Here is a 19,162-nt window from a genome sequence, read left to right as displayed (position 1 = left end):
ATCGATACTCACTTGCTATATTCAGAATGATACGGAGAAGGCGGTGGGAAACTCATAGGAGAATTAAGACTTGATTGTCCAACGGAGGATAAAGTACCAGGCACTTGAGGTCTCACCAGAGGCATTGCCGCTGGAATACCTATATAAGAATATTATTTTTTAAAAATATCTTTAAATTTATTATCATGGTCCATGAATTACAGTCTTTTGAACCAATAAACTATATATATTGGAAATTGAAACTAAAATTATATAATTAAAAGTTATAATTCTATACTTCTATAATTGATTACACGATTGCGATTTCTATTGCGATTGCAGTTGTAGTTTTATAAAAATACCGTATAAATCATAAAATACAATTAAATACGATTAAGAGAAAAAATAAAATTATTGTTCATGCACTAACCAGGATGAGGAGATGGTGACACCAACGGTGTCGTGGACGACGAAGGATGCGAGGCCTGAGCCTGAACGGAAAACACCGATGACTCCTGAGACTCTTGCGATTCGTCAGTTAACACACCCTTAAAGATTTCCTCAATATCTTTACTGTCCATGTTTGGCAGTCCTGAAAAAAAATAATAATCGATTAGAATATTAAACTAAACTTCATTAAATTGATTAACATTGAAATCAAACATTTAATGTATATTTTCGAAATAAATACTTGATTTACTGACTCTCGTGTAACATTCTTTCACTCGGAGACTTACCGGTGTCTCTGACCATCGATTCCAGATTGAAATGCGGACTCAGAATATCCGTCAGCTCGTCCTTGCTGGGCGCTTGCGCGTCGTCCAACTCGTCCAACGCCTCGCTGGCCTTTGCCAGATCCTCATCCGGCTCGTTCATTATGGTATTCACCAAATCGCTGTCTAACAGGTCTCCAGAAATTGGCAAGATATCTCCGAGCGCTTCTGTATCACTTCCTTCATCTTCCATGATTTCTTCTCTCTTAATCTGCTCTGAAACCATGATCTTCTGATCATCTTCCTTCTCTTGCTTAGCCTTCACTTGTTCCATTGCTTTGAGCTCATCCTGAGATAATTGAATGGTATCAGCGTTTCCAGCGACGTTGTGTTCACCCTCGGACTCACTGCTGCTCTCTAGATCTTTGTCCTTCGTGGTGTCCATCAGATCCTTACCGAAGAACGCCTCTTGCATATAAAGAGGAAAGCACTCGGCCAACTTGGGTTTTGGTTTCCGACGTTGTGGTTTTCGGCGAGGTTTGTCGTCTCCTACCCCAACAATCGAAGATTCTAGTACTGGGCCTCCTGGTTTTTCAGGTTCTCCTGATCTAAGAATAAGAATCCATGCCTCCCCTTGCTTTTCGAGATCAACGCCTTCTTCCTCTTTGTCCTTCCGGGTGCGGAAACGCGCGTTGAAACCTCCGATACCCAACTTTTGCAAATTTCGCTGACGTTTTCGCCGTAATACCGGAATACCAGCTTCTGATGTGCACACACTAAAGCCTTCTGGGGGTGGCTGATCGGCCGGCCATACTGTACCTTCTTTCACTTCAGCAGGTTCATCTTTTACGTCCACTAACTCTAATTTTCCACTTTCTCCCTCTAAAGAGTTGTCTAAACTACCACCGGCAACAACGGATTCGATTGTTGCCATGATGTCAGCTTCTTTGTCTATTAATGGTAACATTTTCCTTCTTTTTTTTCGCGTTTGCTGATGTTCCGACGTCAAAGATTTGATATGATTCATCCCAATGTCGGAGAGATAAACTCCATCGACCAAATGTGGCTGAGTAGAAGGCTTGAAAAGTTCCGGACTTTGTGTTGCGGGTGGTGGAGAGGATCTGATGCATATATAATATATACACACACATACAAAATATTGTATCAAACCTGATCATATAAAGAGACAAAAATAAAGACGCAATTTTCTCATGTTATATCACTTTTCAATATAAGATTAATAAGAGATTTTAGGTAATTTGGATAAGATTTTGGGATGTATAATCTATCTTGAAAACTATCTTTTAGTATGTTATCGATAGCTCACAAATCAAACGCAATAAATATTAAATTTAAATGTTAAGTATAAATTTGAATTCCAAATTGTTTTGATTGAAAATTTAAATGTGTTACAATAAATTATTTTTCATTCTGCGAACCTGGTATACTTTGGTTGAAGCTTAGGCTGTGCACAAAGAAGATGAGGTGGGGGCACGTCTCTCGGGCGGCAGAGAAGACAGATGTATCCTTCCTCGGCGCATCGTTCGGCTTCTACTTCGCTCTTGATGGAATCACAGCTGCAGTGCAACCAGCGCTCGCATTGCACACACTGAATAATAAGGTCGCCCTCCTGATAAGCGTCCTGGCAGGCGACGCACGCACTGTGAGAGGCGCATGGACCGCATTGGGTGTAACTTTTTTGCCAGGAGCTATTGAAACCTGGATCGTTGGAGCCGCAAGTTTGACACTGAGCGCACCATTTACATTTCCAGTTTCCATGGGGCACGTATTCCAATGGTGGATCCATGCAATAGATATGATAGCTGATGTCACAGTCGTCGCACAGAATCAGGCGTCCCTCATCATTTCGTTCTCCGCAGCCTGCGTGAAATAAAAGATTGCAATTTATTACAAGTATCAAAAGATTCGCATAAAGATTAGATAAAAATACATTTATATAAATTATTTCATAATACAACAATTTGCAACGTACAAAGTGTAATATGTACTGAGAACATTGAGTGCGATCGAAAAATACAGATTAATATCTTCTTATTATTACTCCAATTTTAATGTTAAAAATTGTTTTCTTAGTTCTTATTATAGAAAATAAAAACATTAAAGTATTGTGTAACATTTCACAAAGCATATTTTGTGAAATAATACAAATTCATAAGTCCAAGATAATTCGTCTATAATTTAAAGAGAAAAAGAGGTAATTATTATATTTTTTTGTATAAAAGCAGATATTTATAAAAAAAGTACCTTCGCAGACGGTACAATCGAGACAGCGCCAACCCTTCTGCAGAATCACCTTTGTGACCTTAACATTGGCGCAATATGGATGGTAGCACTGGCCACACTGTGCACACGCTATCAGACAACCTTCCTGATCGGTACCAATCGCACCGCACATCACGCAAATGTCCTGAGTTAACACGAACTTGTCTTTGGCCGAACAGAGGACCAGGCGATTCTCCACCCCGGGCTCATCCTCCTTCGAGGAAGAGTCCGGCGCCGGACGCTGAAATATTGAAGATATTTGCTAATTTATTTCGAAATTAGCAATTGGTATATATAATTAGTAAATAATCTGGCCAGTCGATAAATGTAGCTCAATGTTATTTATATTTATATATAACAATCGCGACATACCTGCAAACCAACTCCAGGAGCGCCAAAAATGCCTCTCATCTTTGCTTTGGGTCCTCTCTTCCTTCCAAATTCGGTCATTTTTTGACGTTTTTGGTAACCGAGCTTGCCAACACCTTTGGGTCTACCGACACACCCGCCGCCGCTTCCTAGTCCCAAACCGAGGCCCAGTCTCTTTTTGGCGATCTTATTAGCATAGTAAGGCTTGCCCTTACCAAGACCAACAGAGTAGAGCGCCTCGTCAGCGCCGCTACTTTGACAGTCGAACTCCGAGGATTCGCTTCGTGGACTACGAGGAGCACCTCCGTAAAAAAGATTATCCTGCGACGTGCTCTGCTCACTGTTTATGGTAGTGCCACCACATTCGTCCATGCTATCCTTGCGACGTGCATAGGCCGCTACACTCTTCTTACAATGTAAACACACATACTCGTAGTCCGGCTTAGCCTCCTTACGTTGTTGGTACACAGTTGGATCAGCTTCCGAGTCACATGTGCCATGCACAAATTTTTTACATACGTTGCACTGTACCATCTCACGATACGCTGCAGCTCTGCAGTAAATTATAACAAGATAGGAATCGCGATAGTAATAATAAATATAATATGCTAAATGTCGTCTTTGTTACCTGTATGCCTTTCTGCAGAGCGGACAAGAAAAACCCTTATTTCGTTGTTGGTAACATGAGTCGCATACTGTATAATGAGAATGCCACCTGGAGGATAGACCTGCACCAGGCGTACGAGAGCCACAGTCAGTACAAACGCGACAACATTTACATTTCCAACCGTACTTTGGAATGGACGTTACAATTGGACGTAAGCAGCCAGGATGATAAGCCTTATCACAACGCTCGCACAACATCACCTGTTGTCCAATAGGATTAATAGAAATTTTAACTTATTTGAAAGAAAAAAAGGAAAGAAAATATTATTGTTGACAAAGCAATTTTTCTGACCTTGGAGACATCCTCGGGTTGTCGGCATACTTGACACACGCGACAGGTTACACACTGCCAGCCGGCGCGAACTCCGGGCAACAACGCCAGTCCTACGCAACCGCCATGGTAGTGATGGCCGCAGATGGAACACATGACCAGATTTGACACATCGCCCATTCCATAGCATTGCACGCAAGTTACATCCCCGCTCACTGAAACAGTCAAGTGCAACAATTGTTATAAGAATTTAACAAGTTCGAAAGATTTACAATTCTCTCCTTTAAACACTTTGTTGTTACAAAAAATATTACAAAAATATTTTAGATCATAAAGTATTACTTCTTAACTCAAAACTGTACTGTAATTTTATAAAGAATTGTAATATTGTAATTTTACTTAATAGTACAAATAACATTGAAGAAGCTTAAAACTGAGAAACTTACACAAAAGTGGAACTTGTCCTAAATGTTGACCACAGAAAAGAGACAAGCTTTTAGTGTCCTGAAAGCAACTGGAGGCTGCAGCACACGGGAAATGAAAATAACGATTGCACGATGCCACCTGTTGAATATCGTCATTTATTTATGATAGGATTTTTCACTATTCAGGAAAATATGCATAAAATTATTACGATAACTAAGCAAAAATATATTTTAATCCTTCAAATCAACCAACAATTTTTTCTTAATAATCTCTATTTTTAGATACAACAAATAGGAATAATAATAAATATATTGTACATATATATAAATAGCAGTGATGATAAATACAAAAACAATACCAAAATATATAACAATAAATATACTTATAAAATAACAGAATTTAAAAGAGAATTTTTCGGAGAATTGTTGGATGTGACTTACTTTGCAAGGAATTCCGGCGCCGTAGTGCGAGCAATAAGCGCAACGTCGTGACGAAGCCGATACGACGGCACGGCTCGCCAGTTCCGATGCTACTTCTTGACTGTTGCTGGACCAGATTACGCACGAGTGATGAACGTAGTAATGGCCTGTTGTCTCGAAAAGCGCACCCAGCTCTGGCTCTTCCGAGTAGCCTACGATCGTCAATTCCTCCACCGGCTCCGAAAAATTCGTCAGACTAGTATTCCTGAAATAAACGTGGAAAGAGATACATACGTGTATCTGTATTTTGAGGAGAAACGTATATATATGAGAATAATATAATTTTCGCGTACCTGCACTTAGCTAAACTCTTCTGCCGGCGACATGTAACGGCTCCAGGTCCGGCAGTAGCAGCGCGTGGACTTTTGTCACCAGCAGCGGTAACGTCCGTAAGATGATGAGTCTCAGCGACGGTGATCTCGTCGCGATTCGCCGATTTTTCTGGCGTGAAGCCCGGTGGACACGATAACCGCATGAGTTCACCTTGTCCCAACTGACTCCTCTCGCCCAAGTTACACAATGCGCAAACTTTCCCTGGCCTGTAAATAAAGTAAGTTTTTTCTCCTATTTATATATTGAAGTGAAACTTTCAAGATTGGTTTTATCTTCTCAGAATGAATCCTTAAGTAATAATATAGTGCAGGGCTCGGCACATTTTGCTTTTTTCGGCCGATTCTCGGGAGCTACGCCTTCTATCTCCCCCTTGCCGCGCGGCGGGCCATGCAAATAACGGTCGCGGCCAGTCGCGGCTCCAAGCTTAGAGACACGACCGTCATTTTTTAGGCCCGCCGCGCGGCAAGGGGGAGATAGAAGGCATAGCTCCCGAGAATCAGCCGAAAAGGGCAAAATGTGCCGAGCCCTGATATAATGTTTTACTAATTTATTTCATAAATAATTTATATATCTGACTTTATAGGAGATATTACCATTGTTCGGGAAAGTAAGGCGGCTCTTCAGGAGCCGGCATTGATCTCTCGGCGCTTGACTCGCCATCAGGGGTAGCGTCGTCCCCGGTACGTAGAGGACTCGGTGACTCTGAGTGTGTATCCTCATCCTTACTTTTGGTACGACGTGGTACGCCTCTTGCATAGCCCAATCTATACAAAGTATAGATAAGAATAAGTATAGAAGTAGAGATAAAAGTATGATATATATACTTTGCAGTATTTTTACTATATTTTATGTAGTACTTTATTATTTACTGTGATTTTTAAAATATATGCATTTATAAATGAAAATAAGACAACACACAAATAATTATTTATTTTCTTATTACTTGTAACTTTTTTATATAGATATAATGTAAAAATTAATGAATTCCCAAATTTTAATCTAAGGATGTTGTATTTCTTATAATTATATATTGTATACTATTTTGTGTGTACACATATTGTATATTGTTATAATAAATGATGAACTAACCCTTTGCCTCTCGCGCTACCTCTTCCAAAAGATTTTCTAGTGCCTCCTCCGCGGGTGATCCCAAGAGGACGTTCTTTTCTAGGCCTTCCAGGTCCACGTCGAATGTTCAGAGGTTTGCCTCCAGTTAAAGGAAACTTCTGGTACCGTAGTGGATCGGGAAAACCTTCGTCTGGTGTGACTAAAAAAAGTAACAAATGAACCTCAATCTCTTTAATTAAAATTCAATTTTATAATTTTGATAATTATATAATTGAAAATTCTGTTAAACAACAGCAAAATGACAATCTTAGATATAGTTATTATTTGTTACCAGGTGTTGGAGTTGATCCCAGCAATTGATCTGAATTGGCTGGTGACACAGGAATACCTGAGGTCTCCTCATCATCGTCCTCACCGTCGGAAGCCTCATCCAGCTCCATTTCCTCCTCACCTTCGAGCCGCTCCTCATCATCCATGGCACTTTCTGGACGAATCTATTCAACCTGCTAGAATATTTAATTATTTAATAATGTTATTTGATATAATAATGATAAGTAGAACCTTGATATTTATAAAAATCAATTAAACTACACTGTTTTAGTCATGAAACATTCTTTTAAAACTGACATAATAACTTCATTGCACTAAATCAACCAAACTGTACAAATATTTTAACCACAAAATATATTTCTAAAAAATCAGAGAACTAAATCAGTTTTGAGTATATACAATACATTAATCAAAAGACAAGATAAATCACTAATCACTATTTTCCACACCAGTTCATAGCCAGTGCATACAGCCCCATTGAGATACAATAGAACTTAAAGTGCTGTCTAAAAACGAATCTCTAATCTTTTCGAAATTTTTACCAAGATTTAGATAAACCAGAACTATTTTGGAATTTCAGAACATTCCTCTCCTTTAACAGGAGAAAAGATGATGACATTCAGAAGAGTCAGGGGACTCGTAATCCTCTTCGAGGAGAGAAAAGCGCGAGCGATAGGAAGGGGGGAGGGAAGGTATCGCGATGCCGACGACGACGACGACGATGACCAGGATGATGTTAAAGAGCGGAACGTATATTCGCCATGACACGTAAACAGACGCACGAAGGTCAGATCGCGCCGTTTTGGTGTTACGCGCGGGCTACGTACCTAATGACGACGGCGGCGGCGGCGACGAGTCAGTGATAAGGCAGCAGCGACGCGACAATTCTCATGGCGGGCGCGCGCGCGGCAGCAGAGTCAGCGACGACGACGACGACGGCGGTGACGAAGGGCTGCTGCTGGGCGCGGTGGTAACGGCGGCCAGACAGCCGGGTAAACATCCTGCACGTTGGTGGTACCAAACTCGGTGGTCAGTCAGTCGGCACTTCCGAAGAAAAAAATGTCACACACACAGACAATCCAGGCACCAGGCAGACAGGCATGCAGGTCTCTGCGCGAACGGAAGAGTATACGACGCCACCAACGCTACGTTCACGGAGCATCCCCGGATATGTGCACCCGCGTTCGCCACACACACACGATTCAGCGCCGCCCAATTTCCTCCGCCGTGGTAACTAGCGGGATTTACAGCGCCATCTATCTCACCACCGTGTCTCTAGTTTTTTCTTGGTGTAGTTCGAGCGCTGGGATTGGCGGATAGCCAATAGTCCAAAGTCATGTGCGCGCGCGCAGTAAGTATTTTGCGTTAAGTCCTTAATCGCGTACTTATGGAGGATTTACACTACGCCCGACATTCGATGTCCGACGACGATACGATATCCAATAGTAGAGCTTTTTGCTAGAGTTCTAGCTAGAGTTTCTAGTGACATTTTTATCTCCATAAAACTAATTCTTCTATTGGATATCAAATGTCGTACAAAATGTAAATTCTCCATTAAGCTAGCCACACGTACAAACTTCCGACCTTAATGGACCAATCACAGTAAGGCGTCGAGTCGAATATCGTCAATATTAAGATTAAATTCTAATAGAAAGTTACTATTTAGTACGCGTATCAATTGACCGATGTAAATCAAGCCAATGTGAACCTATGCAGCGAAATAGCGTAGCGCGGAATGAGAGCGGAACCAATCACGAACGTTCCGCAGTTTTCGTTGCACGGATTTTCAATCTCTAAAGCCCATTCTACAATTGCGTGAAAGTGGATGTAAGTGGTTGTAAGTGATTACGACACCAATCAGAGTAAAGCAATCAGTGAATAAAACATTCGGATTGGTTGACTCTTACGTTCACGACTACGCTTACGCCATTGTAGAATGGGCTTAAGGCCGACGTACCATGGGGCGGAATTCTCCGCGGAACGGAACACGTGGAACCAGTACGACTAATCACAGCCATTCCGCTCTTTTTTATGCCGTTTCGCTATAATCTTACTGCTGCAGTTTTGCGGAAAGGATAAAGATAGTCGCGGATAACCTCAACATATCTTACATATCTCATTTGCTTCTTATACATTTACTATATATTTTTTTTTTTTACATTTTTTATTATTTCGTTTAGAAATGATGAGTGGAGGGATCGTAAGTAATAAGATGTTAATATTTTGATAATTGTAGTAAACAATTATGTATAATATATAAATATATTTATATGTTTATATGTTTAATTAACAGCCACAGTCGACAAATCACATAATATATTTTCTATAATTAATCATAACAGATCTCACTTTATTATACTACATAATGTATCACCGCAATTCTGCTGTACTTTTCTTTCTGTCCCATGAAGCGATAAACGCGGCAGCGGAATTATGTTTTAACCAATCGTAAAATAGTTGCATATTTTCGTAAAAAGTATTTTACTGAGAAATTAATTTTACTCTTTACTAATTTATCATATATTATATCATTTGTATAAAATATTATTAAAATTATTAAAAACATAAAAAATAACATTAAAAAGACTACTTTTTGTATTATTCCGCGTAATCTGCTGCCGCGTATTCCTCTTCATGGAACATAACGAAAACAGAAAAAGCGCCGGAAGAAAAGCGAAACGGCTGTGAGTGGTCGTGTTAACTCCGCACGTTCTGTTCCGCTGAAAATTTCCGCTTCGTGGGAAATTTTCAGCGACGACGCCCTCAGAATGCCTCTCTATGCGGTATAACTTGCGTCGACCAATCACATCGTTTTATTTGAATTCAGCTATTTAAATGAAAAATGTAATTGGTCGGTGCAAGTTATGCTTACGCAAGTTACGTGGCATGGGGAAGCAGCTTCAGCCGTCTGACTGTGCAAATTCACACATTGGCAGAAAAACTCGAAACAGAAAGACAGAAGCCAATCAAAACTCACGCTGGTGATCAGGGTACCTATTATGGACTTCTTCGGAATCAATTCCGATCAGAATAATTACGTTTCCCCTAGAAAAGACAATAGAAATCTAGGAAATAACTGAATGTTCCCGATCGGAATTGATTCCAAAGAAGTCCATAATAGGTATCCTGTTTTCGGCATTTCTACTAAGGTATAAATTTGTTCTGAATACGATTGAGTGCTTTCCAATTGCTTAACACATCTTGACACACATGTACACAAACCAGTTCATTAGTCACATATTATCTAAAATATCTTGTAAGATAATATGTAACCAATAAACTGGTTTTGTGTAACGCAGTGTACGCAACTGGAAAACACACATTATACGTTAGGGTATGTTCGGAAATGTCACCTGAATGCTTTCTTTCTCTCTTTATTTCACTCTCGTATCTTTCTCATTTCAACGTAGCGAGTGTACCCGGGTGACGTTTCCGAACACAGCCTAAAGGCCAAATCACACTAGCAATTGACAATTAACGATTGATGATTGAAGATTAGAGGTTTGTTCGCGTCGCATGCCCCAACATGCTCCTACTCGCTCCAATGTACTCTGATTGGTCCGCGTGGTGACATGAGCCAATCAGAGTGCGTTGGAGCGAGTAGGAGCACGTTGGGGCATGCGACGCGAACAAACCTTAGATTTTAACGAATCAACGAGCTTTAACCTTGGCTTGCTTGGCTCCAATTGGTCAAGTTTCAATCTTTAATCTTTTATCTCTAATGGCTCTTGCACACAGAACGCGGATAAGATAAACTGTGTAAACGCCAAATCACACTAGCGATTGACGATTGACGATTGAAGATTAGAACTTGACCAATTGGAACAAAGCAAGCCAAAGCTGACGCTTGTTGATTCGTTTAAATCTAATCTTTAATTGTCAATCATCAATCGCCAATTGCTAGTGTGATTTGGCCTTTAAAGCCCGTGTCACACTACGGCTTATGGCTCCTGCACACAGGACGCGGTAATGCTTACCGCGCGGCGAAAGTCCACGCGACAGCCAATCAATATGTTGTTTTTCCGTAAGAGCTAGAGATTATTACGGAAAGCAGCATTGATTGGCTGCCGCGCGAACTTCCGCCGCGCGGCAAGCATTACCGCGTCCGTGTGCAGGAGCCATAAGCCGTAGTGTGACACGGGCTTTAAAGGCCAAATTACATTAGCAATTGGCGACTGATGATTGACAATTAAAGATTAGATTTTAACGAATCAACAAGCTTCAGCTTTGGCTTGCTTTGTTCCAATTAGTCAAGTTCTAATCTTTAATCGTCAATCGCTAATGTGATTTGGCCTTTACACAGTTTATCTTATTTATTTGTTTTCAAATAGAACCGCGACTTCACGTTAGCGTGTTTGACGTTACGGACCGTAATAAGTACAATAAGCATTATAAACACCACGGAGAGGTATAAGAAATGAATTTATTATAATATTGAGTTCGAGTTTGATCCAAACAGATTTCAAGATAATTTGTTTTTAACGAAAACGTAAATTTATTTAGAATTCGATAAGTGGAAGTAAAAAGATACGTTTTAACGTTATGATAGAGTACAATATATTTTTTATGCAATATTAGGATTATGACATCTATTTTTCTGTCATAGATAAAATGATGGAAGATAACACATTAACATTTTACTAACAAAAATAATATATATAAATCGATACATTTATTTTTGTCATATTTTAAAATATAAGTTTATAGATTTTAACTTAAAACATTTATGAAATAAATTCAATTATTTTAAATATAAAAGACGCAGTAATATTATAATTATAATAACTATATTATTATAAAATGCTCTGCAATGTTAGTATACAGGAATTACATGTATTTTATTAACTATTTTACAGTGCTTCTCTGATGTGTAAAATAAAGAGAAAAAGAGCATCTCTGAAGTTTTCATCACTTCCGAAATCACGATCTGGCAAAAGTTGACAGCCGTCCAGACCCGTTGATAAGCACTTGAGCAGCAGGAGATACGGTAACGTCTTGCCCAGCCTAATCACTCCTGCGGCACTAGTACTTAGGAACAGGACAGGACATTCTCGATTCATCTTTTCTAGTGCATTCTTCGAAGGATTCTTTTAGCTTGTCCTTTCTGCAAACAAAGTATAAGGTAAAACAAAAGTCCACAAACAAAATAAATAAAATATGAGAAAAAAAATATATATACATATAAAGAAAGAATATAGCATGAAATGAGAAACAATAATCTGAACAGCACAAATGTTGAAATACATGCTAGAATATTCCAGAGATGTTTGAAATGTAAGATATATTTTAAACATTTGTATTGTATAGATATAATAAATATAGTGCAAAATCAACAGAATATAAGATATGAGAGAGCAAAAGTTTGGTTAAAAATTGAAAAATAAATGAAAAATTTGTGAGGAACACGAGAAGCAGTTGCTTATTTATTAATGAAGGAAAAAGTTAATTCGTATCATCTTGTACACCCGGTATATAACGGTGATGCAACAACGGACAGTCGTACTCTATTGAAACAACCTCGAGAAATCATTAAAGTCGCCCACTGTATCGCACAAATCCCCTTACATTCACTGTTCTCTCGCGTCCCCTTTCCTTCGTCCATCATTCTTCTTTTTCTCTTTCACCCTTACCGATTTGCTTCCAGACCTGTTGCGTGTTATCACGTTATCATTGCGTCTATCACAGTATTTCTTCAACTCGATGTTTTACAACCTAATATGAATATATTACAAAGATACACATATTTATAAAAGAATAGTAAAAATAAATTGCAACATTATGAATAAATTCTTACAATAATGTATAAATTATGATACATGAAAATATATCAATTTGTTTCAAAGAGCATTATTTAAATAATAATTTATTTTATTTCCGGGCTTTTGTATTGTTAAAATTAGTATGATAAATAATGGTAGCGTTCTGAGAACAAAATTTATAGTTTTTCAACATGTATCATGGGCGATTATACATTGCCGTACGATATAAAAGTCAAATAAGCTCGGAAGCCGGTAATATTGCAAAGAGACGAAAGCTGAAAGAGAGTGAAGGGAGACAAGGTACAATCGAATCTTTGATTTCTCTGCGTCTCTCTCTCTCTCTCTCTCCCCCCTCTCCTCCTCCCCTTCTCTCTCACTGTCTCAGTACGCATTTCTCATTTTGCTAACGTTCCACTCGTCGTTCACCGCTTAGTAAGAACGAAACAGCAACTGTTAGGATTATGTATTAAAACTGCATTGAACATCGATAATGCAGGAATAAAGAAGATAAAATTAAAAATAACGTGCACAAAAATAATGCAATAAAGGATTACACATAAAACGTGCATTAAAATACTTAATGATAAAAATGACAAAATATAAATGGTTTAATAGAACTTGTAATTTTCATATGTATGTATAAAATAAAAATATAATAATGTGTGTGATACATAATGTAATAATATAATTCAGAAAAATTGCGAAAATTATTATAAAAATGATAAATATATAAATATTTGTTTTTTTAATATTTACGGGTTTTAATTTTTATTAATGACAATGAAAGATTTAATATAACAGTGCATGCTGCGTCGTCCATTATTATTTTTTAACGTCGCTCTCGGATTAAGTTTTAATCACTCGCCAGAAAGGATTAGAGACGTCTTCGAACATTACAGGTTCATCCGCACATACAGACACACACACACGTGCGCGCACGCATACGAGCCTCCCTCCCCCACACATATAATGTGACCTAAAAGTAGCTACTCGCAAATTAAAAAAAAATATTTTAAAAGTTCTTTTCTGATTAGTTGTTTTATTATAGGACACCCTGTAAACGGAGCGGCTGGCTCTTTCGGCGTTGGTGGTAGCAAAGACGCGAAAAAACGAGAGACGGCAAAAAGAGGGAGAGCCAGTCGTGGGATAAGATAAGGGGGAGGGATGTCAATTAACGTTAATTCTCGTTAATGTCGCTGGTCCCTCTTCGTCAAACGCTGTCCCCCTCGATTCGAAAATGACTCGTCTGCGGGTGTATTTAATGATGCACCAGTGGTGCGCATACCAGATTCGAAAAGTACGGAAAAGGTAAGTTGGCGATAATCTAAAAAATAACGTAATTCTGAGAAGTGGTTTTACTTTTTAAATCGCTGAATCAATTTTCTAATAATAAATCACTTCTATAATTAATGATCCATATACACATATAAAACTTTTACTTTCCGAAAACAAATTAGAATTTCCGTTATTTACTTATTCCTATTTTTTAAGAAAAAAATTTTACAAGTATGATTTTAGTTTATCCACTGAATATCAAGTTTGTTATCTTTTTCATACTTTTATTCATTAAATTGAATTCATATTTTAAACACATTTTGTGTATAAAAATGCATTCATATGTAAAACTATGTTTCCTGCTTTTTTTATGTTACATCCATAGAATTCAATTGAAAGGCAACAAAAGAATATCTGTTAATAGATTTCCTTCTGACTCACCTACTTTTCGCGGGTTACAGACGGAATGTATTACTGGTATTTTGACCCTAGTCGTCCATATCTCTTTCTCCTTTCTTGTGTTCTATACATTATACTATCGTTCGTACAGGTCAAGAAGTCATTGTGATAAATAGTGCTCTGGTGCTAAGAGCAGAACGCGTTATGTATAAATTTCGAGTAACGAATAACGAAGTATCTCTCTTTTATAATTACAAAGTATATTTTATTCAGGTTAAAAGCATAACTCGAGTGAAATTTTTTAAATTAAATTAAACATTTTTAAATAATTTCTGTGTAATTAACGAGAATAGGGAATTTCTCTTTAATAATGCGGATACCGGTATCAATTATATAAATTACATAATATCGGTTTCTTATACTGAAAAATTAATTAAATATTCAATAAATAATAAAATTCACGATCTTTACTTCACGAACATAATTTTTTACTTATTTTGTGTAATTCTTCCAAATACTATACGATATAGATAAGTATATGAAACAATATACTTATATGAATCATAATAAGAAATATAAAATCTTCAATTTTTTAAATCCTCTAATAGAAAATACTCGTCGTATTAATTTTTGCATTCAATTAACATCGCAATCATTATTCTATATAATGTCTAACAATTTCCGTGCATTCTTGATGAGACAATCACAGGAAATCGCGTAACCTTTAACCCTTTGCCATACGTAATGATATTTCATATTAGCTATTATAGCTAGTATCAAGATTCATTTGCGTGATTATATCTTAAAATTTTATCTAAATTTCATCCATGCACACGTGTATATTTCTCAAGTGTCTATAATAGTACATTTTATAATTGTAGAATAACTTTTGCAAACTTTTTAAAACTTATATATTTATGTAATATTTCAGACCGACCTCACGTTTTTGAAATTCGAGGATCCGTCATTGAGAGCGAGAGAAACATTGAATCAATCGAGGACTCTACGAAACATCTAACTAAACTCCGCAGGTTTATATCGACTGGCATTTCCTTTTTTTTTTCTCACCGATACAGCCGTCATTGCAAATTAACTTCTCACGTGCATTCCTTCACTCTGTCCGTTCGTTCACTGATTGCGCATCGTAGTGTGCGTTTCCGCGCGCGCGTTTTACGTACGACTTCGCACGGACGCGAAAGAATAGGGAAACAAACTGAAACCTTCGAAACGCATAGCGCAGTGGCGCGGCAACGACTGAGCGCTAAATGCTCTTGATTGCCTTGATATAGTGGGACGCGCGCGGCGCAATTGGTTGCCGCGGTGCGCGGCGTCGCGCGGGAAATGATTGGTCAATTTAATCCTAGAAGCGCGCCGCATTAAGCATTCAAACGGCGTTCACTGCCTATTAACCGCAGCCCGTTGTCGAGAGAGAAGAGATCTACCGCCGCCGTTGTCGGTGTTCCCTTCATTCTTCTTCTTCTTTTGTTACTATGAATTGAAACATAGTATGACTCTTTCAACTTTCTTACTTACCCTCTTCTTTTCCCAACTTATTTCGTGCTTCTAGTTTCCTTTTCACAAATCGAGGAGAAGTCATCGTTGATGCAATTTTGACTTTTTTCCCCTTCCTTTCATTCCTTTATTAATTACGTTTCATCTCACAAGATCTTTGCTCTCTTCTTCATTTTCTCGCTCGTTACCAGAGTTTTTGCGCGATCTCTCTTTCCGTCATTCTCTGGATGCTGGACCCCCAGTTATCTTTTCCCCCTCCCTCCCGCCCCTCCACTTATCAGCTTTCCCCTCCATCCGCGACGTCATCGCCAGTCACCGTGCTGCTATTTTTTCCTCTCCCTCGTTGCGAGTCAATTTACCAATTGAAATCAGTGTCGGTCGCGGCACTGAATGGTCCGCCAACCGACGACGAATGATGATCCTACTCTCTTCCCTCGCTACCGCTCTCTTTTGCGGTCCTCGCACCTCCCTCACCGTTATCAAACTATTCACCGAGCCGGTGAGGCTCTCGTTCGAGTCCCGCGACGAGATTGCGCGCTCTCATACGATCTCATAATGCAACTAATCTTGCAACGCGATGAGCTGTCGATGATGAACTGAAACGAAAAAGCGGAAGTTAGATTGAAGCATTTGCTTCAGAAATTAAACTTAGATAATTATAGAGTTTTTCTTAAAAAAGAAACATCTCTTCATGAAAATCAAAGGAAAATTCGAAAAATTGAAATGCCGCCAACTGTATATCGCTGAGTGCACTCGTACCACGTGACAAGTAGCGCACCGAGGTGAATTTTTTCGATCATCGCCTTCGGCGCAACTACTTAACGCGTAGATGAGCCAATCTCTGCAGAATATATGTTTTCGTTTGAATTCCCTCGATTGACTACTTTTATCGGATGTACATCGATCTCTTTACAATTACGAGATTAACAGACGTGAAAGGGATAGTTAGATTTGTGAACGCAGCAACGAGCGTGCGCACTTTTCACCCATTGTTACGGTCACAAACCGAAATATCACTAAGTTGTAATTTCCTTTATATTGCAAAGTTATGATCGCCTCTCCAAAATCTGAAACAAAACTGTAATAAGTGGATAAACAGATAATTAATATGTTTAGTAAAGAAATCGTCGGGGCTGTAATTGTTTTTAAATAGGAGACGTTCAAGAGCGATTTATCAGACTAACGAGGGGAAAAAGTATTAAGAAGACGTAGGGTAGTTGAAAAATAAAGTTTGACAATGGTATTCACAAGTTTACTATTCGTCCTTAAAATAAAAATCATGCAGGGAGAAACAAAAGCTGCGCCCTTATTGCTGAATACTTTAGGGCGATCTCTATGATGCTCGTCGAGTATCGCGGCATTCCCATGCGGGTCTATTTTACCGAAATGAAACGAAATTGGCGCACAATGGCGATTCTTTTCCTTTCTTCCTTATTTTTCATGCATTGTCTCTCGCAAAATGCGGTATTTGCATCTTCGAAATACAAGCTTCAAATACAAGCCTTTCCTTGAATAATAATTGATAAATTAATACACTTACGTTATTTTGTGAGGCTCCCGACGAAAGCGAGATTAATTAATATCGTCAAGATTCATTTAAAAACATTTTCACTCTCTGAGAAATATTATATATTTCGCGCGTATACAATTTACAGTTGTCGTGCAAGTACAATGCAAGCTCCAACGTTATTAACCGTATTGTTCTCCACTTGAAATCCACCCGCAGCGTATTGTTAAAATAATTACAGACTTATCCTGGACGCGCGACGTATGAATGCTTCACATTACTAACGATTCTCTTCGACACGTCATCGTATCTATGTGGCACAACGGTTTCAAGTGGAATGCCAGGGGAAATTGCCGACGAAGTTACGCATGCACAGGTGTTTCTGGGATATCACGTGTGTCGACCACATGTGTGTCTGCTACGCTTCGTCTGCTCGTCTTCGATATCGCCTTTTTGTTCGTCAGATCTCCACCGTGCATATATATTGAGTTGCTGCCGGGTTTCTCGCGCATCTTCGTGTACAATGTTTCGCTAGCGTATCTCGAGCTTTTATTAATTTTACCATCGTCGTTTTACAGAACAGAATGCTTTTGCATGAGTCAGATATTTAATTGTATGAGATTACAGCGAAATTTCTGCAACAATTTAGCAGATTTCTCATTCTTCTTAGAATGTGATTATTTTATTGATGTATGAGGGAATCGAGGATGTATTAAAAAAAAAAAGATTATGTTTTTAGGGAAACTCGGGACGGAGAAAATACTCGGTAGAGCACAGCGAGCGACGAGTGATTCCGAGAGGAGTCGATTAAATTGGGTAGAATGCGCTGCGTGGGCCCGTACGCCGGATACTCGCCGAATGAATCTCATCCCGAGAGAGGAAGTTCAAATTAAGTCGAGCGAGCCACTGTCAAACGGCTATGAGTTTTCTATCTTTCTCGCTCTCGTGTAAACTTGCATTCATTCCATTGCAATCCTTCCCCTCTTCCCTCGTTTTTGTCGCCTTTCAGCATCAATCAATAGCATTTCTCAACAAATTGGAATATGTACTACCGCTGCAGTCATAATAAAATTTTCTGTAGTTTTTTTTAATTTTTCGTTAAGAGTTAAATAAGTAAATAGGATAAACAGAGTGAATTGAAATCTGCAATGGATAAAAAGAGATAATTAGATGATGTGTATAGAGATAAATTGAATAAAGCGAGCTCGACGAAAAAGTTCGAAAGTGCAGAATATGTGGCGAAGAATTAAGACTTATTAAAATCGTTTGACCCTGCCTCTTACGTCGCACTAAACCTAATATGGCTTTATACTTCGAGCGAGATAGATAGGTGGTAACTACCGGAGGAGAGAACGAGACGATGGACGACGGTGGAGGAGGACGAAAAAGGAGGGACCGTAGCGTGTGAAATCGAGAGTCTCTTATTGCGGTAATTTGAAGCAGACCGACGGTGAATAACAATTTTCATCGCAAACGGAAAAAATCTAAGTAAAATGAAAAATTAAAAAAAAGTTAAAGTAGAAAGCGAAATAAATAAGATAGACACAAAAAAGTTAACGAATACAGAAATAGTAAAAAAGAAACAAGTAGAAATGTGTGTGAAGAACAAAAATAGAAATATAAAAATCAAATTACGAATAGGACCAATTTTCGTGCGTCATACCGGTTTATTTTATTGCATAAAAGATTTGTCTTATTTATAACAAGTAGCAGTTAATTTTGCGCTGCTCATAATAATTAAATATCAGTTTGAAAGTTAAATATTTATTAGAACAATTAAACATTACTTATAA

At 38.5% G+C, this 19,162-nt stretch overlaps 1 protein-coding gene and 2 long non-coding RNA genes across 17 annotated transcripts in view; 1 reads left to right on the top strand and 2 right to left on the bottom strand.

Moving 5' to 3' along the window:
- LOC116850391 (histone-lysine N-methyltransferase 2C-like) overlaps positions 1-8,122 on the bottom strand; it is a 36,521-nt gene extending 28,399 nt beyond the window's left edge. For 4 of the 13 annotated variants that reach the window (XM_032828623.1, XM_032828649.1, XM_032828639.1 and 1 more), the window contains exons 1-15: positions 7,745-8,122; positions 6,919-7,093; positions 6,609-6,786; positions 6,113-6,283; positions 5,480-5,725; positions 5,148-5,391; positions 4,728-4,845; positions 4,303-4,496; positions 3,973-4,211; positions 3,348-3,897; positions 2,958-3,237; positions 2,132-2,573; positions 717-1,813; positions 410-571; positions 13-139 (exon numbers count right to left, since the gene is read on the bottom strand). In XM_032828623.1, coding sequence (XP_032684514.1) covers positions 13-139; positions 410-571; positions 717-1,813; positions 2,132-2,573; positions 2,958-3,237; positions 3,348-3,897; positions 3,973-4,211; positions 4,303-4,496; positions 4,728-4,845; positions 5,148-5,391; positions 5,480-5,725; positions 6,113-6,283; positions 6,609-6,786; positions 6,919-7,063 — 4,193 coding nt within the window. In that variant the 5' untranslated portion in view covers positions 7,064-7,093; positions 7,745-8,122. The remainder of the gene's footprint in view (positions 1-12; positions 140-409; positions 572-716; positions 1,814-2,131; positions 2,574-2,957; positions 3,238-3,347; positions 3,898-3,972; positions 4,212-4,302; positions 4,497-4,727; positions 4,846-5,147; positions 5,392-5,479; positions 5,726-6,112; positions 6,284-6,608; positions 6,787-6,918; positions 7,094-7,744) is intronic. The other 9 variants (XM_032828678.1, XM_032828682.1, XM_032828692.1 and 6 more) reach the window with 4 other exon arrangements.
- A 2,939-nt stretch (positions 8,123-11,061) lies between these two features.
- Positions 11,062-18,603, top strand: LOC116849202. 2 transcript variants are annotated; one of them, XR_004379097.1, is made up of 6 exons: positions 11,062-11,325; positions 11,774-12,039; positions 13,725-13,984; positions 15,282-15,381; positions 17,611-17,745; positions 18,109-18,603. It is a non-coding gene; the product is annotated as an uncharacterized LOC116849202 (long non-coding RNA). The 2 variants fall into 2 exon arrangements; XR_004379096.1 differs by lacking the exon at positions 17,611-17,745.
- Positions 11,731-17,702, bottom strand: LOC116849211. Of its 2 annotated transcripts, none has more exons than XR_004379098.1 (2): positions 17,403-17,702; positions 11,731-16,929 (listed from the first exon to the last, which is right to left on the bottom strand). It is a non-coding gene; the product is annotated as an uncharacterized LOC116849211 (long non-coding RNA). The 2 variants fall into 2 exon arrangements; XR_004379099.1 differs by having other exon boundaries at positions 11,731-16,458.
- Positions 18,604-19,162: the final 559 nt, after the last annotated feature.

Source organism: Odontomachus brunneus, unplaced genomic scaffold (assembly GCF_010583005.1).
Source record: "Odontomachus brunneus isolate Ranch 3 - 2012 unplaced genomic scaffold, Obru_v1 Obru_scaffold_005, whole genome shotgun sequence".
Classification (NCBI taxonomy): domain Eukaryota; kingdom Metazoa; phylum Arthropoda; class Insecta; order Hymenoptera; family Formicidae; genus Odontomachus; species Odontomachus brunneus.
This window is presented reverse-complemented; position numbering and strand designations above follow the sequence as displayed.